The 26655-nt window shown below is 39.6% G+C and overlaps 4 protein-coding genes across 14 annotated transcripts in view; 3 read left to right on the top strand and 1 right to left on the bottom strand.

The window, feature by feature from the left end:
- Positions 1-12370, top strand: part of LOC104606902 (phototropin-2) — a 79153-nt gene extending 66783 nt beyond the window's left edge. For 2 of the 5 annotated variants that reach the window (XM_010272324.3, XM_088890255.1), the window contains 3 exons: positions 7028-7140; positions 7511-7651; positions 8761-9342. In XM_010272324.3, coding sequence (XP_010270626.1) covers positions 7028-7140; positions 7511-7651; positions 8761-8871 — 365 coding nt within the window. In that variant the 3' untranslated portion in view covers positions 8872-9342. Of the gene's footprint in view, positions 1-7027; positions 7141-7510; positions 7652-8760; positions 9343-10415; positions 10435-12351 lie in introns of those variants that run through there. The other 3 variants (XM_088890254.1, XM_088890253.1, XM_010272326.3) reach the window with 3 other exon arrangements.
- LOC104606901 (uncharacterized) lies at positions 12188-14980 on the bottom strand. 6 transcript variants are annotated; one of them, XR_736857.3, is made up of 3 exons: positions 13723-14980; positions 13450-13510; positions 12188-12486 (listed from the first exon to the last, which is right to left on the bottom strand). XR_736857.3 is itself a non-coding variant. In XM_010272322.3 (2 exons), the coding sequence occupies exon 1, from the start codon at positions 14978-14980 to the stop codon at positions 13757-13759; it is 1224 nt and encodes a 407-aa protein (XP_010270624.1). In that variant the 3' UTR covers positions 13001-13510; positions 13723-13756. The 6 variants fall into 6 exon arrangements, 1 of the variants encoding a protein (XP_010270624.1); XR_016077620.1 differs by having other exon boundaries at positions 12188-12444; XR_016077621.1 differs by having other exon boundaries at positions 12188-12444; positions 13450-13505.
- Positions 14981-15203: 223 nt separating this feature from the next.
- On the top strand, positions 15204-17946 carry PDE191 (Mitochondrial transcription termination factor family protein). 2 transcript variants are annotated; one of them, XM_010272320.3, is made up of 3 exons: positions 15204-15344; positions 16413-17414; positions 17495-17946. In XM_010272320.3, exon 2 carries the CDS (start codon positions 16418-16420, stop codon positions 17411-17413), a length of 996 nt encoding a protein of 331 aa, XP_010270622.1. In that variant the 5' UTR covers positions 15204-15344; positions 16413-16417; the 3' UTR covers position 17414; positions 17495-17946. The 2 variants fall into 2 exon arrangements, with proteins under 2 accessions (XP_010270622.1, XP_010270623.1); XM_010272321.3 differs by lacking the exon at positions 17495-17946 and having other exon boundaries at positions 15205-15344; positions 16418-17493.
- A 5440-nt stretch (positions 17947-23386) lies between these two features.
- LOC104606898 (protein DETOXIFICATION 33-like) lies at positions 23387-26537 on the top strand. Its single transcript, XM_010272314.2, has 8 exons — positions 23387-23914; positions 24074-24615; positions 24729-24818; positions 25007-25063; positions 25331-25569; positions 25783-25901; positions 26089-26175; positions 26290-26537. The coding sequence occupies exons 1-8, from the start codon at positions 23675-23677 to the stop codon at positions 26386-26388; spliced, it is 1473 nt and encodes a 490-aa protein (XP_010270616.1). The 5' UTR covers positions 23387-23674; the 3' UTR covers positions 26389-26537.
- Positions 26538-26655: the final 118 nt, after the last annotated feature.

Genomic DNA, 26655 nt, shown 5'->3' with positions numbered 1-26655 from the left:
GACTCTTTATTGTATATATTACTTTATTACACACGTATTTTAAAGAAAATGTAAATAAAGAGACTTGAACCTTGGTCATGCTTCAAAAATTAAGGAATTTGCCATCCATCCACCATATTTAAGTATATTAAAACTTATAAAATATATTATATATAGTATTTATATAACCCACAATATATATACATATATGCCATGCCATCATAGTTTGACCTTTGGTTCGACACCGGTTGAACATCTGACCCATGAACCTCTCCCTTCTCCAGTTTTATGACCAGTCCGGTTCTCTAAACATTGGTTAAGACAAATGGAATTCTAGATGCAGGATGTAACATCCTTATTAGCTCTCAAGATTAAAGAAAATAAGGACCCGTTTGGTTTCCAGGAATAGGTGCCCGGAATTGGAATCTAACTGGTCCATTCCGATTCCTATTGTTTGTTTGGTAGTAATGGGTTTCCGATTCCCATTCTTGGGGGAATGGCCATTCCAAGCCCCCTCCCTAGGGAATGGGAGTCCCATTCTAGAGTGTCAAGAAGTAAAGAACTCATGAAAAAAAGCCCCCCAGTCCTAATACTAATAAAATAATAAAATATTATTAAATTAATAATAAGATGATAATAGTAAAACAAGAGTATATTAATAATTAAAATAACAATAAAATATTAGTAAAATATTCACAAAATAACAATACTATAATAAAATATTAATAAATTAATAATAAAAAGCAAAGATATTATTTATTTCATAATAATCATAATAATAATTAAGTACAAATAAAATATTCATATATTATCATTAAAGTAATAATAAAATACTAACATATTATATTATTAAATCATAATAAATTTATTTTAAAATAATAAACAAAAATAATATAATATTGATAAGCTAATAAGAAAATAAGAATAAAATATTAAATCATTAATCAAATATAATAATAGAAATATTATTAAAGTAATAATAATAGAATGATATATTTAGAGAATAATGATACTAAGATATTAATTATTAAATACTAATAAAATAATAATAACAAAGTACTAATAAAATAGTTAGGTAACTGCCTAACTCAGGGCTTTTCGAGGAAGCCTACCTCATGAAACGAGAGAGAGAGAGAGAGAGAGAGAGAGAGAGACTGAATTCCCAAAATCAATACCTCCTCTTTTGGCTTCCTTCCCTTATTTATAAAACTTCCGTTACAATTCTGTTATATCAGCCTCTCCACTTGTCTAGTTTGTTATTTAGTTTGTTCGAGTGGTTGGCTGTCAGTTACATTACTTAAAGGCTGATGTTGCCTTTTCTTGTACACTTGTCCCTCTGTTCCCCTTATTTGTGTCTTAACAGCCCCTCCTCCCTTGAAAGTGACCTTGCCCTCAAGGTCAAGATGTGGAAATCTATTCTGTAAGTCCAAGTAAGGTTCCCAAGTTGCATCTTCAAGTGGGAGACCTGACCATATCACCAATGCCTCTGGTTCGATGTGATGCCCTTTGCGTATCCACCTGAAATCTGTTATCTGGGTGGGCTCAGTTTGAACTTGGCCATCTTCCGAGAATGATGGGAGGGTTGTTGTTGTTATTGCTCCTGTTTTTGGCCATTTCTTTAATAGAGATACATGAAATACAGGGTGCAATTTTGATGTTGCTGGAAGGTCAAACCTGTATGCCACAGACCCAATGCGTTCCACAATCCGAAATGGGCCGAAGTACCTTGGGCTCAGTTTGTTCCACCCGTGACCTGCTACTGAAACTTGCTTGTATGGTTGTAGTTTAAGGAAGACTTGCTCCCCAACCTGGTGTTGGACAGGCCTATGCTTTCTGTTGTAAGAGTCTGCCATCCATTGTTGGGCTCGACGGAGGTGGGATTTGAGATCTTGTAACACCCTATCCCGCTGGAGGAGTTGGTCTTCCACTGCTACTACTGCTGTAGACCCTTTCTCATATGGGAGTAGGGGAGGTGGGTCCCATCCATATAGAGCCCAGAAGGGAGTCATTCCTGCTGCATTGTGATACGTGGTATTGTACCACCATTCCGCCCAATGAAGCCACTTGAGCCACTGATGTGGCCTGTCTCCTGCATAGCACCTTAGATAGGTTTCCAAACTCTGGTTGACCACCTCAGTTTGCCCATCTGTTTGAGGATGGTAGCTGGTAGATTTGAAGAGTTTCACTCCCTATAGTCGAAAAAGTTCTGCCCAGAAACGACTCATAAAAATTGGGTCACGGTCTGAGACAATAGAGTTAGGGGTACCATGCAGTCGTGCCACCTCCTTAGTAAAAATCTCAGCCACCATTGAAGCTGTAAAGGGGTGGTGGGAAAGAGGAAGAAAATGGCAGTATTTGGTGAATCTGTCAACAACTACGAGAATGACGGACTTACCATAGGAAAGGGGAAGCCCCGTTATGAAGTCCATGGATATATCCACCCACACTTGTGTAGGAATTGGGAGTGGTTGTAGCAGACCTTCTGGACATTGGGTATCGGCCTTATTTTTCTGGCAAATGATGCATTCGGCTATGGGTGGAACACTTCAAGAAGCTGCTAAATATGGGCTGAATCCTGTGGTATCACCATTCGACGTTTATACAACAGCAAGTTATTCTCCACTGTGTACCCTGGGTGGCTAGTAGGGTCCTCTTGGACCTATGAACACAGCTTGCTCAGTTGTGGGTGTCTTTCAGCTTCTTCCCTTAACTGACTCATGATGGAACACGTTGGGCCCGTGAGAAGTAATGGAAATAGTTGTGGTTGGCGTGACAACACATCTGCCACCTTGTTAGTATGCCCAGCCTTGTATTCAATGACATAATCGTAGCCGAGTAATTTGGCTATCCATCGCTGCTGTTCCGGGGATAATACTGACTGCTCCAACTGAAATTTCAGGCTATGGTGGTCAGTTCGTGATGAACCTCCTCCCTAGAAGGTAGGGTCACCACCGCTGAACTGCGAGAACAATTGCTATCAGTTCTCGTTCGTATACTGACTTGGCCCATTTTTGTGTTGTCAATGCTTTGCTGAAAAACGCTAGTGGCCTTCCTTCTTGCATGAGAATCACACCTACTCCTTGGCTTGACGCATCACATTCAATGATGAAGTCCTTTGAGAAATCTGGAAGTGCGAGTGTCACTCCCTAGTCCAGCAGAACCCATTCTTCTTAAGTAAACTTGTCAAGGGGGCAGCAATCAGTCCATACCCTCTGATGAATCGCCGGTAGTACCTTGTTAGACCCAAGAAGCCCCGTAACTCCTTAACATTTTGAGGTTGGGCCAATTTATCATGCTTGAGATCTTTTCCGAGTCTGCAGCTACAATGTCGTTTTCGACTACGTTCCCTAAATAGTGTACTTGAGTCTGTCCAAATGCGCACTTTGACTCCTTTGCAAAGAGTTTATGAGTCCTTAGTAGTTCCAAGGTGATTTGTAGATGCACTAGGTGTTCGTTCCATGTAGCGCTATATACAAGTATATCATAAAAAAAAAACTAGTATAAATTTGTGCAAATGGGGTCGAAATATGTCATTCATAAGTGCTTGGAACGTAGCTGGCGCATTGGTCAACCCAAACGGCATGACCAAAAACTCATAATGCCCCTTGTGTGTACGAAAGGCGGTTTTGTGGATGTCACCCTCATGGACCCGAATTTGATGATATCCCGATCTCAGGTCTAGTTTAGAGAATATTGTGGCCCGGCCGAGTTCATCTAGTAGTTAATCGATTACCGGATGGGGAATCGATCCTTCACCGTAATGTTGTTCAGGACCCTATAGTCTATACAAAACCGCCATGTCCCATCCTTCTTTTTCACAAGTAATACCGGCAAGGAGAATGGACTATGGTTGGGTTGTATAATTTTTCTATCAGGCATATCTTGCACTTGTCTCTCAATCTCCAGTTTCTGAAAATAGGGGTAGCGATAGGGCCTTACATTTGTGGGTGTCGTTCCGGGCAGCAATGGAATGCAATGATCATGGGCACGTTCCGGTGGTAGTTCCTTAGGCTCTTGGAAGATCACTGAAAACTTCTGAAGTAACTGCTGTAGTTGTATGTGGGCTTCTTCGGATCTGCTGGAGTTACTTCCTTGGGCTAGAAATGGGTCATTCCCGTGGGAGTCTATCTGCATTAAAATGATGTGGGCTGGGTCTGCTGCCTGTTTTCTTAGGGTGGCGAGACTAATGGGTCCTGGATCCTTGGACATCTGTCCTTGAATATGCACCTGCAAGTTGCCCACTTGAAAGTCCATTGTGAGACGGGCCCAATCACATATCACCGGCCCTAGTTGCCTTAGCCATTGGACTCCGAGAGCTACATCTGCTCCATTGATTTCCAGGGAATGTAGATCTACCTCGAACTCATGTCCTTGTATCTTCAGTTTTAATCCTGTGCATGTACCGTCGCACACCAGATTGCTCCCATTAGCTACGTTGACTCGGAATGCTCTACATGGTTGGACCGGAATCCCTAGTTGTCTGACCAATGTTTGAGTAATGAAATTGAGAGTGCTGCCACTGTCTATAAGAACCGATACATGGCACCCTTTTACCAGTCCGGTTACTCTCATAGTTTGAGAGGAGGCAAGACCGGTCAAGGCTTGCAGGGATACTTCCGGATATTCTTTTGTCCATTGCCCCCATTCTTGATTGTCCACTGGCTCGTCAATGTCTTCTGATTCACCGGCGTTTTCAGTTTCGGGCTGAAGGAAGAATACTTGCGGGATCTGACAGCGACGGCCCAGTCCAAATTTGTCTCCACATGCATAACAAAGGCCCTTTTCTCGTTGGGCTTGCATCTCAGCCTAGGTTAACCTCTTGGCTGAGCCGGGGCCTGAACCAGAGTTGGCTTCCTTGCTTGTGATTCTTACTCCTGGTCTGGACTCCGGTTTACCCAAGATACCCGGTTCTGGATTCGGTATACCTGGTCTGACCGCAGCTCACAGGGGTCGATTAATCCTTCTTGCCCAATTCAGTTTGTCTTCATGGAGTCAAGCTAAGGCTGCTGCGTCAAGAACGGTGGTGGGTTGCATGGCTTTAACCTCCAGCCGCAGTTCTTCCTTGAGTCCACCAACAAAACTGCCGACCATTGCGTTTTCTGGCCACCCTTGCACACGCACAGCTAACCTTTCGAACGCCATCTGATAATCTTGGACGGAGCCGGTCTGTCATAGCTTAGCGAGGCTTTCATCATAGTTTTCAAAAACTGAGATTCCAAATATCATGGTCAAGGCATCGGTGAAGTCCACCCATGTGGCTCTTGGGTTCCGTCGCTGGTACCACTGGTACCAGACGATCACCTCTCCTTCCAAGTGTGCGGAAGCTAGTGGAACACGATCAGGTCCAGGCGTATCGTGGTAATCGAAGTACCTTTTGGTTCGCAGAAGCCAAGACGTGGGATCCCCCCTGCGAAGACGGGAAACTCGATTGCCGTTCTGGTGTTTCCTGATCCGCTTCATTGACTGGTGTCACTGCATTCTTCTTGCCCTTCCCGATTCGGAACTGGTGGTGTCTATTCCAGTCGCCCAAGCAAGGACGTGAAGCTCTCTTTTATTTCTTTAATGTCAGCCGATAATCTTTGCATTTCTCCTTCCATGTTGTCGACCCTGTTCTCCATTGCAGACGACCTTGTGCTCGGCATCTCAGCTCTGATACCAACTTGTTAGGTAATTGCCTAACTCAGGGTTTTTCGAGGAAGCCTGCCTCCTGAAATGAGAGAGAGAGAGAGAGAGAGAGACTGAATTCCCAAAATCAATTCCTCCTCTTCTGGCTTCCTTCCCTTATTTATAACACTTCCGTTACAATTCTGTTATATCAGCCTCTCAACTTGTCCAGTTTGTTATTTAGTTTGTTCGAGTGGTTGGCTGTCAGTTACATCACTTAAAGGCTGATGTTGCCTTTTTTTGTACACTTGTCCCTCTGTTCCCCTTATTTGTGTCTTAACATAAAGTAATAAATAGACTAATACAAAATTGAAAATTGAGTTGATTCCAATTCCATCTCCCAATGAACCAAACAACAACAATTGGAATCTGATTACTTTTCTTGATTGAACTAAATAGGCATCAGGTGTAGGTGATTCTGATTCCAATTTTGGGGGATTTCAATTCCAATTCCAATTCCAATTCTGGTCCTGTCTGCGAACCAAACAGACCCTAAATCCTGTCTCTTCAAATGCATTTTGTAGAATATTATTTGTATGTTTCAATATAGTGCTTCATGTGTTTATTGGCCTTACTCTTCACTAATGTTTTAAAAACTGGAAATGGAACTGCTTTTCTGTCTGGGTGGCGAGTGAGTGGTTCAACTGTATGGGTCAAATGGGACAACCCTTGATGTCATAAATTAAATAATAAAATGTAAAAAATAGATAAAATTACAGAAAAATATAGAATTTCAGAAAATTTGCAGAAAAAATTGGGCATGCTTCTAATTTTATATATTCATCATATTAAACAAAAGTTAGTGTAATAAGTGATAATTATTGTTATTAATGATGAAAAATGGCTAAAAATACAAAAAAACAGAAATAAAGAATCAATGTCTAACCCATGACCTGCTGACTGGGTCAAATGGTTCAGTGGTTCAACCGTATGGTCACTGGGTTGTTGACTGAGTCAAAGGTTTTTGACAAGTAGTTTGGGGGTGAAATGGACCTGGAAATTTGGTTGGGTAATGGGTTGACTGGTCTGGCCATGGGTTGGAACATTTCTCTTCATTGACTTTGCATGGGCACTTACTAAGAACTTGTGTGTTCTATTAAATCTATTTTTGTTTTATTTGGATGATCTAATTTGTATCCCTAGTTCAGCTTGTTTATGTTTGGGGGTGGAATGGACCTGGAAATCTGGTTGGGTGATGGGTTGATTGGTCTGGTCTGGCCATGGGTTGGAACATTGCTCTTCATTGACTTTGCATGGACACTTACTAAGAACTCGTGTGTTATATTAAATCTATTTTTGTTTTATTTGGATGGTCTAATTTGTACCTCTAGTTCAGCTTGTTTGTGTTTATTGGGCCTAATTCTTCATTTATGTTTAAATGTAGGTATCTTGTTGTATGAGATGCTTTATGGCCGTACACCTTTCAGAGGGAAGAACAGGCAGAAAACATTTGCCAATATCCTGCACAAGGACCTCACTTTCCCAAGTAGCATTCCGGTAAAAATTAAAAATAAATTGCTATTTAAATGCAATTCCATGAGTCACCCTTTTTGTTTTCTACAACATTTTTCAAACTTCATTGGTTATGCAGTTTAACTTGCCAGATTGAGAGCATGAAATTGTTAATGGCTATGCTGTTAAATGTTATTGATTGCAAAAGCCTACTCATAGATTCAAAATATCGTCTTTGTATTAATAAGTAATGAGCAACTAACAATCTAATCATATTTGACAAAATGAACATATTAGTGCCATAAGACTCACTGCAGAAAAGGAAGTATTTGGATTAATTTAACTAGAAGACTAAATCAACAATGAGATGAATCATATATCCTTGTTATTTGATTAAAATTGACAAATTTTGCAGGTAAGCCTTGCAGCTAGGCAATTGATCCATGGATTACTTCATAGAGACCCTGCAAACCGATTAGGATCAACAAATGGTGCCAATGAAATCAAACAACACCCTTTTTTTCGTGGAGTCATTTGGCCTCTTATCCGGTGCATGGTATATTATCTGCCTCTATATGAGATTTTTTTTTATCAGTAAGAAAAGATTTTATTAATGAAGGAGAAGTGAAAGTACAGCACATGAGCAGCATCGGCTACCTCCTACTACTGAAACAAAGAAACAAATCCAGTGACTGCCTTTTTTAAGATTACAACTGTGCCCAAAAGCACTGTTGTCTGTTAACCCCTTGTTTTGCTAATTGATCTGCTAGACTGTTAGCCAACCTTGGAGTCCAGAGAAGTATTTAACTGCAAATCCTTTGACAGCCTCCTAAACTTTTTGATCTCATTTCTGAAACACCACGGACTCCTTGCCTCTTGTTTCAGCCAGCTTAATATTACTTTGGAATCTCCTTCAGTTATCAACTTTTGAATCCTAACTCCACAGCTTTTTGCAAGCCAAACATCACTTCCTTCAGCTCAACTCTTGTGGAATCCCCTTCCCCAACTGGTCCTGAAAACGTACCCAGGATTTCTTCCCTGTCATTTCTTACCACCCCTCCTATCCAGAAGGCCTGGATTGCCAAAACTACTGCAATCGAAGTTCAACTTAAGAAAACCAACTTTGGGTGAGACTATGTTTTCTCCCATCTTATCTAAAGATCTAAAAGGCCAGAACTCAGTGTTGGTCAAAACTATCTAGGGTTGTGAGAGGGCTGCATCTGATGCAGACTTTATTTAAAGTTCTAAACACATTGATTACGTTTTAGTTTCTTTGGCCAACTCCCAACTTAGTGGGTTTGCATATTATAATAAATCAAGGCAAACATATGGTAGAAAGCTATCGGTTAAGAGTCTTAGAGATGCTTATTTTAAAGACAACTTTCCCATTTTAAATTGCTTATGTGAAAATTAAGTGTAAATGACTGTTCTTAACAAAATAACAAATAACTAAGTTCTGCGAACCAATTTCTAGTATATTCGTGTCAAATGGCAATTAGATGGTCATGTTACCTAAAAGTGACAAATCATAAGAGAGGCCTTAGGCTTTTGGAGCTTTCGCGAACTCCAGAGGAGGTTTATATGTTCTAGTCTGCTCTTAATTAGCCCTTTTCTAAACTTGAGATGTAAGATTTACTATATAGTTATCTGTTTGCTTGCATGCAGAGCCCACCACCATTAGAGGTGCCTCTTCAATTGATTGGAAAGGATTCTAAATCTAAAGATGTGGAATGGGACGACGAGGGAGTGCTTGTTCAGTCTATAGACATCTTTTAAAGGTGTGAATAAGTTGTTTCAGGAAATTTTACATCTGGAGATCTTTAATTAGTATAAGCTGCTCTAAAAATTTACCTGCAAATCATTCATTGGTTTAGTTTCTGGGTGCAACTTGGCCCATGATTGTCTTGAACCTGATCTTTAGGTTCAGTGGTGCTTGCATGTCTACACTTCAGGTTGGGAGTGGGCTGAAATGATAACCCATCTTTCCCTAGCTTGAAGAATATAACTTTGTGGTACAATCGTCTTGCTTGACATGGATCTTTGTAGCAAATGCTTCTATAATCTTGTCGAGAGTATGCAACATATATTGGTGTTGCGGTTGGTGTATTCATAAGTTGACAGCGAAAAGATGCAGGCTATAAGATCCAACCAGAAAGTGGATAGCGCTTCAGCACCACTAATATTGAACCCATTTGTAATCTCTATGTGCATTTTTATTATAGAAAATAAATAGTTATTTACAGAGCATCCACCACCCATTGCATTTTTATCTTGGATGAATAAATGGATAATAAAGATAATGAGCAAATCATCTCTCTCTCTCTCTTATGGTACTAGGGGCTTAATTGTCCACTTTTCAGAACCTCAAAGGTTTATGGACCCTGCCTTGTAACAGGACTTGATCTCTGGTAGGCTTAGGCTATGGTTGGTTCTGTGGGTGTTTATTGGGAAAACACCACCACATCAGCACCGCTTAGGCTATGGACCATGCGTTGGTGTTTATTGTGCATGAAACCACTGTTTGGTTTCAACATTTATCGAATAAATATTAAAAAACAGAAACACTTGGATTTATGTGATGGAGGAATTGGAGGAAAACTTCAAATTTTGGTTTCTCCCAATGCCCCAAGCCCCCAATATTATTGAAATGGAATGATTAAAATATGAAGGGGATATTCAACCATAAAATTTAGGGAGAAGTACGGACAGGTCCATTGCAGAGTTCTGATTTCCACTGTAGATCTTTAACATTTGAAAATGTCAATTACCCCCACCCTATGCACCAATGCCCGCCCATGAATTGGCATCAATTTGGAGTTGGCACCTACTCCAACTGTACTTTGGGCCTATGAAATCTGACCCTGGGCTGAATCGTCATTCTCCCTAAAATTTATACTTGCAAGGGTCTTTCTTATCACCCAAGAAACAAGGAGATTTTTTCTTTCTTTTGCCATGTCCTGGGCCCATTAGACAAGCTTGGATCTCCTAGTCCTACTCAAAGTTTTGAAAACCGGATCAGATCAGATGGTTGGAATGGTTGACCTGAGACCTGTCCAGGCAGCCAGTTCTGTTTCACCCTAAAACCGTTCTTGGGCCAAAAACTTGGTTAGCAACCTGTTAACTTGGGTGGTCGAACTATCAACCAGGATAATGGTTTTTGGCAGTTTTTTAATTTTTAATTTTTTAAATTAGAATGAGCCGTCTGTTCAAGTCAGACGGTTGAACTGCTAACTTGAAAACCAGTGGCCAAAGCGGTTTTAATTTGAATCAGTTTTTAAAACATTGGTCATGTCCACTAACTGTTCCCATATTCCTACCAGATTCATGGAGAGATGTTCTCATTACACGGAGATAATGTTTTGTGGTTGGGTAGGAGATCTGGAGTGCCGTTTGACTGGTTATGAAGTAAATGCAAAGTTGTACTATCAACCGATATATTTGTTGTATTGGCGTCGGCCAATACTGATACTGAGGTGGGAGTCTGGGCCAATATGCTCCAATTTTTTATATGCACTTTCTCCCACATTTCAAAATTTGTTTGACTTTTTTATCCATAAATTCCCTTAATTATTATAAGTTTATAACTCACCATTTTTTGTTATAGAAGCAAAATGATTTGAACTTTGGTCTACCACCAACCAAGTTCTAAATATTGATGCCGGTAGGGGTGTATTGGTAATGTTTTTTTATTTTTTTAACTTTTTTTTTCAAATTCGGTTCAGAGGGGTCAGTTTAAGATTCCTCCACCTCCTAAACTGGCCAAAACCCCGATACACCTTCTATAGGGGCATATTGGAATGCTCCCAATATGATACGTATCGGCCGATACAAGTCAATACGTAATGATTTTTTGAACCTTATCACCCACACAAGATTAACAACAATTAACGCATCACCTTCAAGTATGGTATGCGAAAATTGCATAGCATGTGTAAATTGTAGTCCCTCAAGAAAAGTTCTTTCATGCTGGAAGAACTTTGACCAATCAAAACCCCTCCCTGAATTTTAATAGGTAGGTTTTTTTTTTTGGTAAAAAATAGGTAGGATTTCAAGTAGTTGAAAATTTAAAATGTAAATGCAAATTAATAGGCGGGATTTGAGGGAGTTAAATATGTGATATTTAAACATGGGATTAGGTGTCATTTATTGGTATATTTTGGCCCGTACTTCGATCACTGCTTCTTCCTTTGGTCTATATAGACTCCAAAAGTTTCCCTAACATGGTTAATAACAGATCTCACAGAAGGTGGTCTATGCTAGACAAATATATTGTGATGAGGGATGTCTAATCATATTTTTGAAAAGAAAGGGATGTTTCAGTTGCAGTAAAAAAAAAGCATAGCACTGGGGAATTTGCAGCAATTTTTCCTTGATTTTTTTTTTTTTTTTTGTGGAATTAAAAGATTCATCCATTCAATATTGATGATAAGTTCCGATATCTGTCAGATGTGGCAGAACTGGAATGGAGCAAAATGAAAAGTTCCGATAGCCAATAATAAACCAGCCAGGATTGGAATGGAGCAAAATGGTAATCCTAGATTTTGCTAACGGATTGTACAAGCGAATTTGACCTTGTCTACAGTTCTCTTGGAGTTGCTCCTTTCTCCTTTTCCTTGTCATTTATTCTTGATAAAAGATCATTGTTTATTCAGGGTTTTAGAGGACAGGATAATAAGGGAGAAGGTAGCAACTGCAAGAAATTGTAGCACTCTGATCTTTGCACAATGATAGGAGCTTATGGAATCTGCAACATGTTCACACTCGCAGGGTGTTGCTTTAGGAGGGCCCCGATTCCCCTCAAATGCAAACTCCCTTGAGGCTTAAACAAAATAGGAAGGAAGAAGATTTAGAAGTAGCAGCTAACCCACCAAGCTGGATTAGCTGCCATGGCTACTGCTGTACTCCTTAGTGCTTGCCATTTTCTTATTGCTTGTGAGTCATGAAACTCAATTTGGATGGAGTCTTAAACCATATGGACAGTCTGATGATTGTAGTATAAGGTCCCTGCATCTGGCCATCTACTGCCTGTTTAGATTTTCAAAACCACCATCGGGATTGTATCAATCACAAAGATCAATTATACAACTTTAGATCAGGTGAATGGTGATCATTTATTATACTCTAAAAATATTACACTAGAAAATGTTTCAACTTGATATTTGGCTCCAGGCAATGGTTGGCCTCATTGTTGCAAATTTTGAAGTCAAATACTACATTTACACATCATTTATCCCGAGTTCTTAATATTCTTAACAGGGACAGCATGCTTCAGAATATGTGTGCACATATTGCAGGGTCATTGATGGGAGAAATAGAATCAGACAGAAGAGTGCGCAGCCGTGCAGGAGTCTGAATAAAGACGTACAGAAGAGTGCGCAGCCGTGCAGGAGTCTGAATAAAGACGTCCACTCAGTGACAGGTTTAAATAAAACGTATGGACTATTAATTCTAACATTTTTCTGTAGGAAATATGGCAATCATAATGTATATTATTAGCTCAAGTAAAAGCATAGTAAGGAAAAATATCTGGTAGGAAAGTTGTTCACTTAGAACATGGACGCTTCATCCATTTAGAAGGGGTTCATGCGAGACTGATACATGCATTTGTATGTGGAATTGTGGACAATTGCTGTTTTTGTTGTTTTATTACTTGGTAGAGTATATGTATATATATATATATATTTGTTTCATAGTTCTGATTTTCTTTTTATGCCTCAAAAATGCTTTTGGCCTACGAGTAGCCTCTCTGCTACTTAAAAGTTAATCCATTTTAAAACAGCATGATTCAACTAGGTAAAGAGTTAAGACTAAAGACAGTTGATTTGCCCAGACATCATGCCTACGTTTAAAGGACTCCTGAAACTATTTATCAAAAAAACAAGGACTCCTGAAACAAGAAGATGGATGATAAAACAATATTTTCCCAATAATTTGCAAGGATTACTCACTGGACCACCAGGACTCCTGAAACAAGGTGATGATAAATACCAGTGTTCTCAAAAAATAAGAGCATTCTCTATTTTTTTTTTTTTTATTGTAAAGCTAGCAGAGGAATTACAATCAGAACCTTCTCTATTGAATATAAAGCAAAGTGAGCCGAAATACATAAAGCTAGCAGAGGAATTACACCAGATATAGGGCTATGGAATCATGTAATTTCTCAGACCCTCCAGTTATTCAGCTTAAGGCTTTTGATGATCATCATTAATGTCACAAAACTCACAACTGTCAGTAAACAGGGAAACATTCAACAAACAGAAGAATACTAATCACTCCATGTATACATACAGACGTCACAATAGTTTAAATTGTAAGATAAAGAGGTAGTCATAATAAACATTAAGACAAACTTACCCTTCCCAAAAGAAGATAAACTTGCCAAATGAGATACTAGTAAAGAACCATCAGAGCTGAACTGCAGAAGATAATCAGATATAGCACTTCAATGAAGTCATCTTTCTTTGAAGATTAGACAAGCAAAGATTAAATGGACTAAAATGTATTCTTATCATAGTCATGTCTCATGGAACAAAAAAATAAAAAACACAGTCATGTCTCAACTAAAGATGCAGAAGTGTATAAAGACAGCCAAGGTAAAAGGGAAAGAAATGCAATGCAAGAACTTACAAGTTTTCGGTTAATAACTCTGCATATATAGAATTTAGAATGATAGTTTTGAATTTTTCTTCCCAAATACAGCTTCCCAAATTAATGGTGAGAACGGCCCCTTCTTGTCCAAATATTCTCTGATAGCCTTCTCATCGACAAAGTATCCCTTCTCCCTTAATCTCTCAATGGTGCTCTTCGCTTCTTCCACACCCTTGTCCCTACAAATCGCGTCAACCAGGCCTGTAAAGGTTGTCACATTTGGGGAATGACCGGCCTCCAACATCTCAACGCAGATGTCTATGGCGTCCTCCAATCTCTTCCCTTTGTACAATCCCTGAATGAAGACTGTGTAACTGAACGCATTCGGTGAAATCCCATTATTCTGCATCTTTCTAAAAATCCTCTTGGCATCATCAAGTTTCTCAGCCTTACAGAAGCCCTCAACTACAGCCGTGTAGATTACAACTTCCGGGAACGTACCCTTCTCGCGCATTAACCCAAACAGCTTCATGGCTTCTTGGACCAGCCCATCCTTGCAGAGGCCATCAAGCATTGCCACAGCATTCGGGATGAGACCCGTTTCCTTCATTTTCCTGAAAATTTCGTCGGCATCTTGTGGCGTCGAATCTGGTTCTGCTTTGACATCGGTTTCTGTAACTTGGGTGGGAGAAGTTTCGTTTGTATTCTTTTTCTTCTCTTCGCAAAGCCTCAATTTTTCGAGGAAACTCTCGTCCAATGGACTCCCTCTCTTCTCTCCCTTCATGGGTCTATTAGGAAACTGCACTGAAGGACTTTGCTGCGACTCCGAAGTCCTCTCGTCGACGATGTCCGAACCAAAGTCGAATTTGCGGGCAAAAGTATCACCGTTGAACCTACCTTCTCTCTTTCCCTCTCTACTGGATCCAAAATGAGTTTGCCGTATTTGGTCAGGTTTTCTCATTTTCTCATCATCTTCGTCGTCTCCAAGCTTGAATTTTCCATTGAAATGATATTCAGATGGCTCTCGTCGTTTCTCTCCTCTCATGGGTCTGTTGGGTATCGGGTTGGGGGGGTTCTGATAAGTTCTATTACTTCTTTCTTCATCTTTTCCATCTTGACCATAACCAGATTCGAGTTTACTGAAGAAGGGATCCTGTGATGCATTGCTTCTTATTTCTCCTCTTATGGGTGTATCCCGAATCGAGCTAAAATGGTGCACTATAGGAAATGTTGAAACCGTTTCAGAACGATGTGAGAGAAATTTGAGAAGATTTGAGAAACGAAGTTTGGAAGCCATGAACGAGTTTCCTTCTTTCTCTTCTGGTTCAGACTTCAGAGGACCCAGGACAGACTCGGAGGGGCTAGGGTAAGGGTTTTAGGCGAATGACAATTGATTCTCTGATTAAGGGTACTTTAGTCCTAACGCAAAAATGAAAAGGGTACTTACGGAAAAATGATGATGTACCCTTTTAAAGGCTCAAGTAGTTCTCTACTTCTCTTCTCCGGATAAGGCTTTTTACCTCATAACCGCGATTCTGTAGTCCGTATCCGCTCCTTCGGATTTCAGACCTTCATATTCCAGCAACTGTTCTGAAGAACACTTCCAAAGCTTGCAATGGTTAAAAGAAGCTTAGCTTGAACCATCCGTGAATTTCATCGAGGTAACCTTCTCTCTCTCTCTCTAATAGCACCCTCTCAGTAAACTAAAAGGATGTTTGTGTTCCTTCTTCTAATTTGAGTTATGGGGAAGTTACCACGCACAACCTTCTTCAGATTAGACCATTTAATGTCCTTCAGGGGATCCTGTTAAATTGATCAACCGGGCAATTTTTCTTTTATATGTTTGGAAAGGTACCCGGTTGGAAATCTCTGCTCACTTCTAAGACCTTGATTGACGAAGTTTATATTTTCCAATTTAGTAAGATTTGATACTTGCTCATTTGAACCGGTTTCAGTTTAAACTTTCCAGTCTTGGCAAATAGTACACTTGTTTCCTTCTCCCTTCTCTCTCTCTAACTTCAGTTCTTGATGTGGTCTAGACTGTCTAGTAAGACCAGTATATGCTTTTTTCCTGAGTTGTTCATTGGGAAACCAGTTATTTATATTGAATGTGGATAATGTTTATTGTAAAATTTGTTGCTTAAGACTGATTTTATCATCAAAACCATTTATTTTAAGTAAATTAAAAAAAGTACATTTTTCTTCCATCCAATTCTTGTTGTATTTCATGAATAAAAACGCATCGTTGATCTGATGGTTCATTCTGCTTTCTATCAGGTGATATATATGATCTGTAAGGGAAATAGTGCGTGCTCATGAAAAACTTTGGAAATACTAAAGCACAATTTATTACCGTAGAAGTGTTTTTTATATATGATAATGATTGATGAATGCATGCATTGCTAATTTTAATGTCATGGTAGTGTATGCCTATGAAGGATGTTGGAACACGGATGCTTATGGTGTTATCCTCACTCTATCCTGTTGTATGGTTACTATGGTGTAAAAGAATATATAACTTCTTTTAAGCTAAAATTACTTTTCATTTTCCTACATTCTAGTTTTCAGGATAATTCAACTGTTCCTTTTGGAAAACCTGTTTTCTTCAATCTTTCAGAATTCAACTGTTCCTAGTTTTGTATTTCTCTCGTCCCTGAAATATATGTATTGCTGTATTTGAACAAATTTAGGCTTGAATATAAATCTTTCTACTAAAACTATCTTCCCAGGAAAGATGGAAATCAGCAGCAGTCAAAAGGGCAGCATCATTGGGTTCTTCAGGGAACGAGGTTTTGATGAGAAAAACATCCATGAAATGTTCAAAAGATGCAAGCGTTTAGAGGGCACAGAAAGAGAAAGAGCCTCCCAGAATTGGGATTACTTGAGAAGCATTGGTATTCAAGAGAGGAAGCTTCCTTCTGTTGTTTCAAAGTGCCCCAAGATCCTTACTTTAGGCCTAAATGAGAAGCTTGTGCCTATGGTTCAATGTCTTGCAACCTTGGGAACAAAACAGAATGAGGTGACCTTGGCCATAATGAAATTTCCCCACATACTCTCTCATAGTGTGGAAGAGAAGCTTTGTCCTCTACTAGCTTTCTTCCAGGCATTGGGGATTCCAGAAAAGCAGTTGGGTAAGTTGATACTTCTAAATCCAAGGCTCATCAGCTACAGCATTGAAACAAAACTTGTGCAAATTGTGGATTTTCTTGCTAGCCTTGGTCTTAGCAGAGAGGGAATGATTGGTAAGGTTCTGGTGAAGCACCCATTTATTATGGGTTACAGTGTTGAGAAAAGGCTACTTCCTACTTCAAAGTTTCTAAAGTCAGTGGGTTTGACTGAGTTAGAACTCCAAAAAGTGGCAATGAATTACCCTGAAGTTTTGTGTAGAGATGTCGAGAAGATTCTGAAACCCAACCTCTCTTTTCTGAAGAGATGTGGATTTGGAGATAGACAGATAGCAGTTCTGGTGGCTGGATATCCCCCTGTACTCATAAAGAGCATTAGAAATTCTTTGGAGCCAAGGATTAGGTTCTTGGTGGAGGTAATGGGAAGACAGATTGATGAAGTGGCAGATTACCCTGATTTCTTTCGCCATGGTCTGAAGAAGAAATTAGAGTTGAGGCAAAGGCTCTTGAAAGACAAGAATGTAAATTATAGCTTGAGTGACATGCTGGAATGTAATCCGAAGAAGTTTGCGTTAAAGTTTGGTTTGATTGAAGGGCTTAGCTGAGGTATTATTGGTAACTTCCTTTCAATTTTGTGACATTCTTAGTCCAGATTAATGGTTTAAATACCTATCATTTTTATGCAGATTGGAATTTGATGTTGCCTGTGTTGTGGTGTTTGATTAAGGTAAACTTAAATAAAAAATAGTTTAGGCTGCGTTCTCCAGGATTAGACAAAAGAGTCTTTGCCTGCTCCTGCTTTTGTAATTCTTAGTCATTTCCAAATTCTGTTTGTACTGTGTAGAAACAACAAATCTGAATGCTCATCGCAACATCATATACCTAGTGCTCAATTGGTTGGGTCTGATCCGTTTCAGGGTAGACCTGGTCTCGATCCAATAAATAAATGTGCAGAACCAGTCCCAAACCAGTATAATAACGGACCCTGAACCAACCCAATTATTAATTGAGATTATTGGGTCTGATCCGATAAGATCCAAAAAAAAAAATAACAGCCATGCTTTTAAGCTGTAATTCCACAACAAAACTACTCATTTGTTAAATTGACACATTTGGTCAGTGTTTTGTGTTGTGACTTCATGATTTCTTGCTGTCTGTTCTGCTCTGACACTGGCGAAACTTTACATCTACATGCATAGTTGAGCAAGTTTGGATGGATAATATCAGAATCCCTGCCTATTAGAAATTTAACGATCTAGAGTGACACTTGCAATTACAGCTATTTCTACTAGGGATTGGTACTAGTTATATCTGTGTGCCTTGTGCCTTTTGAAAAGGTTCTACAGTTAATTATCAAATAAAAAAAAAAGGTTCTACAGTTAAATCATAAAGAATAGGAGCACACCATTGACGCTGAAGAGAAGAACATACAAATCTTGTGTTGTTGAAACGGCCTTTAATGTATCAGTACCATAAAATACTGTGGAGCTGCCAATGGAAAAGGTGGGTGAATGGGAGAGGCACTCTATTGAATTTGAACTGGTTTAAGGGTCAAATGTAATTAGCAGAGTATAGAGAATTTTATTAGTCAATCGGGGATCAAACTTCAAATTACAGTTGCTTCCCAATCAAGTGAAGCTCTTGGAAGTTGGAATCTATACCGTAACTACTTTTTATATAACTTCCTCTCTTGATTGGGAACAAATTTTGACTCCAAACAGATGGCCATGAGATATGCTCCTCCCCTAGTAGATTTCTATAGTATTTTAGTCTCTTGTCATAACTCAACAAAATAGAAATTCCCTTCATCCTTGTGGTCAAAACACAAAAAGAGATTCCATATCTGTGAGGTTAACAAACATATCCATATTTTTTGGGTAACCTGTACTTTGGGAGTAGTGGTAATTAGCTCTTCCGTTACCTTTCATTTGCAATAAAGACCCTCCTGAACTTTCAAATTCCAACAAAGACCTCTCTATTAAATTGAGTGATGGAAGAAGTTAATTTACCAAAATACCTACTCAAGAAAGGCCCCTCTCCCCGCCACTGGTTGCTGGCCAATACAACAATGACTTGAAAACATCAACTGGTTCAGGTTGCAAAGGTCATAACCAGTGATGGATGCCGGTACAAATTATACAGAAGCCCAGGAGTGCCTTGAAAACACTAATTGATGTGTTACCTGAGGGCTAGCTCCTTGAAAACACTAATTGATGCCGGTACAAATTATGCTAACTGAGGGCTAGCTCCTTGGTGTGTTACCTGGTTTGTTCCAGTGTTGAAGCAGAATCAAATCCCGCAGACGAAAAAGGGGTTAAGGGAAAGTTATTAATGGTGCATGACACCAAATACAAAAAAAAAAAAAAAAACTAATATAACAACCAAAGGCACCGAATACCACAAGAACTTTATCCATGCCTTACCTTAACACACATATTGCAAGGAAAAAGACATCATCTGCAATCGGATCAATTAATTAATTACAACATTCGCTACATCTGATTATAAACCGAAGCTCCTTTAAAACTTAAAAGCAAGCTTAATTAATTAATTGTTTCACACCGGTAGTGGGCTGTCATTATCTTGCCATCTTTACAACATGATATCTCAATTTGGGTGACTGATAGAGAGTAGTTTTCCCTTTTTATTCATTGATGAGCACACTTGTCGAACCAGGATCCTGTCCTGTGATATCAGTCATCTTTGTATGCTCCACATATGTTCACATCAATATTTTCAAAATCGAACCGGACCGGAAAAACTAGGAATCAGTCATCTAATCAGTTTCATTTTACCCCAAAATTGTTATTTGGCCAAAAACTGTTGATTTGGTCAGTGAATCGTTGATTCCAATAGTCGAATCATCAAACCATTCGACCCATGAATGATTTTTGGTCGTTTCTTGAGTTTAAAAAATTTTTAAATTTTTTTTGTCGGAGTGGGTTGTCTGATTGGACCGGACGGTCGAACTGTTTGACCGGAGAACTGGAGCCCAGAATAATTCCCTATCCGGTTCGGTTTTAAAAACCTTGATTCACATCCTGGTGGGCCATAAATCATACTAGAGGATCCAGACTGACTATCAGACCTTTAGGCTATGCCTGGTTTGAAGGAAAAGGTAGGGAAACCTTTACAAACCTACAAACCTTGTAAAGGTTATCTTATATTTCCCTACTTTTTCCTTCAAACCAAGCACACCTTTAAGTTTTAGGGTCATTTACTAAATACATCCTTTGTTTCATGTATTTACTAAGGGCCTATTTGGTTTGCAGGAATAGGGGTCTGGAATCAAAATTGGAATGGGCTATTTTGATTCTAACTGTTTGGTTGGGTATAATTGGAATCGCATTCCCATTCCTGGTGACATTCCCCTATTTAAGGGAATGGCCATTCCCTCCCCTCCCTTGGGAATGAAATATCATTCTAGCTGATTTCAATTCCCATTCTGATTCCTGTCTGAACCAAACAGACTATGGGAATAGACCATTCCGATTCCGATAGATTTTGATTTCGGTTTTGACTATGAACCAAACAGACAGTTAAGAGTAGACCTACTTTGTAGTTTGTGTTTTACAAAAACGCCCCTATAATTTGCAAACAATTTATTTTAATTGATCTTTCATTAGATGACAGTGGAAAATGGCAGTTTTGACCCTAAGGTCCATTTGAATAAATTTGATAAAAAAAATGAAAATACCATTTTTTCCCCTAACAAGATACGGGCAACCACTCTATTTGGTTAATTTTGTTTTCTGTATGGGCCCTTACCCCTTGAACATTTTACATTCAGTTTAGGTGATCATGTTACTATTTTCAAATGGCAAAACAAACACTTCTTTGTGAATGGCCCATAAAGTAAATAGATTGCAAACTATAGGGGGTATTTTAGTAAAGGGAAAATTCCCGATAGGTACCCTGTACTTTAGGCTGAGTGCCAATTTAGTACCCCAACTTTAAAACCCTACAATCTAGTACCCAAATTTTTATTTTGCGACAATCTAGTACCTACCGTTAATAGACCGTCAATTATGTATATTACGTGACTTCATGTGCGATTTAAGACTTTTAAAAATGTCAAAATTACCCTTGGACACTGTTCATCATCTTCTTTCTCAAGAAAATGAAACAAGCACAAACACACTGTTCATCATCTTCTTTCTCAAGAAAATGAAGATCAAGTTCCGAGAACCCAAAGAATGGAATGTCGGAATGTTGAAGAGTAGGACCACTACTACTCCCTCGAAAAAAAATCTATATATTAAAAAAGGAAAAGAAAAGGCGCTACTTTAATACTTTGCTTGGGGGTGTAGAAAGAAGAAGAAATAGAGACGATGGTCAGATCAATTTTGCTCAGGTTTCCTGGTTGACTCAAACGTATTTGCTGCTATTGCTGAGAAGCGGAGGACATACAAATGTAAGTAATGGTAGATGTATTGATCAAAGAAAAGAAAAGGAGAAGGAAAAGAGGAAAGGAATCCATCCATTGATAAACGTTGGCAGAAGAGAAGAGCATCGAAGATGAGCCATGCTCTCCAATCCTACTCGCTGAAAGAGTATGGAAAGCTCATGAAGGATGCCAAGTTCACTTTCAATCCCACTTCCATTTTCTTCTTGCTCTTGAGGCAGTGCAAACGGCAATGGAGGTTGTTGTTGAACCACATTATTGGCGAATGGTGGTAGCCAAGTTGGTGGTGGTAGTGGTTGTTGAATCACACCGGGGAACGTGGTCGGAAAATGGTTTGCACCTTGATACCTGCTACCGGAAGATGCCACTGATTGGGGAGCAAAACCAGGAAGGAATGAGCTCATCAACTCCAAAAATGGAGAATATTTCCTCGTTGTTGTTAGAGTTTCCTTGCCCTTACACGCCTTATCCATCGAGTTGTAGCTACCACTGAAACGAATCATCTGACCCAATCCAACCTACAACTCTAGGGCATCCGTCATGGGAAATCCAGCATGGTTGTTATTGGTGTAATTGAAATTTGGGGCTTAGTTATGCTTATTGGATGAACCCATATTCTCAAATCTTGGATTGATACTGTTGTGGTTGTGGCTGTATAGGTTCAATAATGTGTTGGTAGAATATCTCGGTTGCATCTAAGATCGTTGAGGGTTCATCTGCACTGTATTTGTACCTTTTCCCAGTAAGGATGAACTCATTCCAACACGGTGTGGTTTCATTCGTTGATTAAGAGAAGGTGCAGAGCCAAGAAAAGTGAACTTGATATGCTCTTCAAGCTCGACTACTCTGAAGTAGGTAAGCAAATTGATCGTCTCTACCTAATGCCCCGCTCCGCCGTCTAACTCGCCAACTTCAAACCTTCCCTCTACGAACGCCCTGTCTGTCATATCGCTGTCGAAGTCTCCAAGAATCTCGAACGTGCCTTGGCTCTCATCTGTAAGTGCAAGTGCAGCTGCGTCCTCTGCAGATTCGTCACCGATTTCCGCAAGCTCTTCAACCTCCTTGACGCCTCCATCGGCAACAAACTTCAAAGCCTGAAGAGTTTTGAAGCAGCAGAAAAAGAAAGAAGAGTAGAAAGAGCTTCATTTTGTGTCGGATTCCGAATCTGCACAGAAAAATCATTAATAGAAGGATGGCTCGTAATTGTAGAAGGTTGGGAGTTTATACAAAGGAGTAAAGTTGGAAGTTTACACTTAAAGGGCATTTTTGTCTTTTTACATGCTATTTAACAGCTGGTTAACGTCGGGTATTAAATTGTTGCAAAATTGAAGCTCGGGTACTAGATTGTCGCGTTTTAAAGTTCGGGTACTAAATTGACACTCGGCCTAAAGTATAGGATACCTATCGAAAATTTTCCCTTTAGTAAAATAAAAACTACGGATAAGTTTAAATGAATTCATGAAATTCCAGGGGGTGTTCTAGTAAATGACCCGATGTATTATTTCTAAAGAAATTACTACCCATAAGGGTACACTACTAGACGGCTTCCTTTTCTAGGTGGGCATAGTGAATTTTGTCTTTGATAGGTTTGATTGTAGTGAAAAGTTGTTGAAGGGCTCTCTGCTGGTCCATTTTAATTTGACTCTATGCTGTTAATCATCTCTGGAGTCACCACTCACCAACAACCCTGATTGACCTCATTTGTGTGTCCCGGTCCCCTCAATGCATTTGGTCAAAACACTCCCCATTCCACTACCCACCATAAAATTTTAAACCACCAGTCTATACATACTCCAAAGGAATTTGAATGCGATTCACACCAACCTCACAGTATATTACAGCCCATGTATTTAGAATATCTCTCCATGAATGACAATATAATATACAATATACAAGTACAGGAAATATTTACAATGTATGACTACAAAAAGCAAATCCGGACTCACTCCATAGGCTGCCCCACACTGAGCAAAGCTGAATTCTTTTTCCTTGAATTGTGTATACTTGGGAAATATGTAACCTTGAATTGTGTATACTTGGAAATATGTAACACTAACACCGCGGCACAGCTGCAGACCTGCAGTTCTTTCTCCTTGAATTGTGTACACTTGAAATATGTAACATTAACAGCTATCCATGTAACACAATGTGAGAAGAAGAAATTCACAAATTCAGACTGGTAGATAGATAGGTGAATTTTTGATTTGTTGGTGCTAACGGAAAACTGGACAGCTGCAAACGGGACAAATTCTTCCATTTGACTAGTAAGATGGAAATAGATGTCTATGAGACGAATCGTCTATTTAAGTCTTGAGACAGATCCAGTTCTCTTAGAACTCTCCCAAAGTCCCCAAATCCACAACAATCCCTCCTATGCCCTTTTCTACTGAATTTGAGACAATCCCACTTCACCTTTTACATCTTTTGTTTACTCTGGAGAAAAGTTTCTTCTAAGAGGGCCATGGATCCTACGCCATTAGTAGGGTCCGATTACAAGTCTAGATCAAAGACAATATCAATCAAGATATGGCAAGAGTGGAAGAAGTTGTGGCTCCTTGCTGGACCTTCAATTTTGATCGCTGTATTCCAATTCTCTCTGTTTGCAATCACACAGACCTTTTCGGGACATCTCGGAGCAGTTAAACTTGCTGCAGTGGCTATCGGGAACTTGGTCATCTCCGGGATTGGCTATGGCTTCTTGGTAACTAATCAGAAGTCTAGACTGACTAGACCCTCTGTATAGATAGATGCTATACTTGTTTAAAAGAAAATTCTGTTTGAATAACATAGATGTATGTATGTATGTATTGGATCGGTTTCTAAACATGACTAGATGACATCCCTTTAATTTGTTTCACAGATGGGCATGGGAAGTGCTTTGGAAACCTTATGTGGACAAGCATTTGGAGCAGGGCAGCTACACATGATGGGCATATACTTGCAAAGATCATGGATAATCCTGAGTGTGACCGCGGTGGTTACGTGCCCGGTCTTCATTTTCGCGGCCCCGATCCTACGGCTCCTAGGCCAAACTGCTGAGATTTCCCAAGTTGCTGGGGAGTTCTCTATATGGATTATTCCACAGTACTTTGCATATGCATGGAACTTTCCAATGCAAAAGTTTCTGCAAGCACAGAGTAAGGTCATGGCAATGACATGGATGTCGGGTATTTGCCTAGCAATCCATGTAATATGGAGCTGGTTGTGTATCGTGAAGCTGGGGTGGGGACTTGTGGGTGCTGCCATTACACTGAATTTAGCATGGTGGTTGCTAGTGTTGATGCAGTTGGTTTACATCCTAGCCGGGAAATGCCCTGGAGCTTGGACTGGCTTTTCATGGTTGGCTTTTAAGGATTTATATGGGTTTGTGAAGCTCTCCATGGCTTCAGCCATCATGCTATGGTAGGTCCCTCAGATTCATTAAATCTTGGGTGGAACTGGAGATAGAGATATTCATTTTCTGTGGACTGTGGGCCTTCCAATAAGTTGATGAGTTTGCTCTGTTTACTTTGCAGTTTGGAATACTGGTTTGTAATGATTTTGATTTTGCTAGTGGGGCATCTGAAGACTAATGCAGAAGTGTATGTGGATGCCATGGCCATATGGTAAGTATAATTAATAAGCTTTTACAACCAATGGTTGTTTGCTTCAGTTATTCTCGGGCCACCCCAAATGTTCTTCCTACTCCTACCCCCTTCCCATGATAAAACAAATTTAATTTGTTAACATCAAACTTTGAATATTAATTACTAACTTGCTTTTTCACTTAACCAAATTGTGTTAATTTGTATAGCTTGAATTTGGATGGATGGATTGTGCAAGTCCCAATTGGATTTATGGCTGCAGTAAGGTGAGAACCCATCTTTTTCAAGTATTGCAACAACCTGCTTGACCCCAGGGCCCGTTTTGTTTGTGGGAGTAGGATCCAGAATCGGAATTCAAATGGGTTATTCTGATTTCAATTGTTTGATTGGGCAGAATCGGAATTCTATTTCCATTCTTGCTGGAATAGCATTTCCGCTTAACTACACGCTGTAGGCAGCTAGGTCATCCATGGAACATTGGCAAACTGAAAATGTTAATGACCCCCATTGTTTTATCTTTTGTAATTTCACAGCGTTAGGGTGTCAAATGAACTTGGAGCAGGAAACCCAAAAGCTGCCAAGTTTTCGGTGATAGTGACGGTGTTAACATCACTCGTGGTGGGCATTGCTTTCATGCTTGTAATTCTGATAACTCGCACTAGTTTCCCCGTACTTTTTACAAATGATGAGCAGGTGAGGAAGGAAGTATCAAGGATCTCTTGGTTCTTAGGACTCACCATCGTCCTCGAGAGTGTACAACCAGTTCTATCAGGTCAGCAATTTCAACTTCTCTTTTCATCACTTTCATTTAAAATTACATGTATAGATATAGGTTGGTCCCGTTTTGGGGTTGGCCTAGGCCTACTTGCTGAGCCCGAGTTGTAAATTGTAATCAGCATTTGCTCAGTTGAATACAATAAAGCAAAATTAGGCACAACCCAGAGTCCCATATCTTTCAAAATTGTCGTTTGATTTTTATAATCAGGAGTCGCAATAGGAGCTGGTTGGCAAGCCATTGTGTCCTACATCAATATTGGATGCTACTTCCTAGTTGGGCTCACTTCAGCTATTATCATGGGTTACAAATTCAATCTTGGTATCAAGGTCTCTCTCTCTCTCTCTCTCTCTCTCTCTCTCTCTCTCTCTCTATCTCTCTCTCATTTCCATAAGAGTAAGGAGGTATAATCAATATAATGGGGCTTCCTTACTCCTTAGAGAAGAGAACAGAGATATTTTGATCTATATATGTCAATAACTTAAGGTATGACCAATTGGAAACGAAAATGAACAGGGCATCTGGGGTGGAATGTTACTCGGGTTCGTGGCTCAACTCATAATCATATCCATAGTCACATTGCGGACAGACTGGAATAAAGAGGCAAGTACATCCAAATGGGCCTACCAGCATTTTTGATTTTATGGTATTGAGCTTTGTTTTGTTCCTTTGAGCCCCAAGTTTATGATTTTAGGCAATGCATGTCTTTGAGTGCAGGCATCAACAGCACAAGACAGGGTGTCAACATGGGAAAAGTCAACAAGAGATCCGGTGGATGAAGAATCTTTTAGCAACGGTACTCACATCACCACCTAAATAGGGTGGGTACATGTTCAATGTTTAGATCACTGGAGAGAGAGAGAGAGAGAGAGAATGGACCCAATGAAAGAAAATTTCCCCATTACAATTAATGTGGGTTATCAGTTATCAGGAGATAATAAAATAGACTAAATCCTTGACAAAAATTGGTTGATGCGTATTGCTAATTTGCATAAGAAAGGACTCCAATTTGCACATGTGAAAGTAGGTGCCGTGCGTGGCTAACATGTTTCAGCCTCAGCCTGCACCAAAGCGAGTGCAGAA

The sequence above is a fragment of the Nelumbo nucifera genome, chromosome 6 (assembly GCF_055504915.1).
Source record: "Nelumbo nucifera cultivar China Antique chromosome 6, China Antique-T2T, whole genome shotgun sequence".
In the NCBI taxonomy this organism is placed as follows: domain Eukaryota; kingdom Viridiplantae; phylum Streptophyta; class Magnoliopsida; order Proteales; family Nelumbonaceae; genus Nelumbo; species Nelumbo nucifera.
The sequence above is the reverse complement of the archived record's forward strand: the minus strand, read 5'-3'. Positions and strand labels throughout refer to the sequence as shown.

What these genes read in the sequence shown, in the direction of transcription:
- LOC104606898 (XM_010272314.2), top strand. Translation starts at nt 23,675, where the DNA reads ATGGATCCTACGCCATTAGTAGGGTCCGATTACAAGTCTAGATCAAAG. An exon ending in GGATTTATGGCTGCAGTAAG is followed by an intron (nt 25,064 to 25,330) that starts GTGAGAACCCAT and finishes GTAATTTCACAG; the next exon opens with CGTTAGGGTGTCAAATGAAC. An exon ending in GGACAGACTGGAATAAAGAG is followed by an intron (nt 26,176 to 26,289) that starts GCAAGTACATCC and finishes CTTTGAGTGCAG; the next exon opens with GCATCAACAGCACAAGACAG.
- PDE191 (XM_010272320.3), top strand. Translation starts at nt 16,418, where the DNA reads ATGGAAATCAGCAGCAGTCAAAAGGGCAGCATCATTGGGTTCTTCAGG.
- LOC104606901 (XM_010272322.3), bottom strand. Translation starts at nt 14,980, where the DNA reads ATGGCTTCCAAACTTCGTTTCTCAAATCTTCTCAAATTTCTCTCACAT.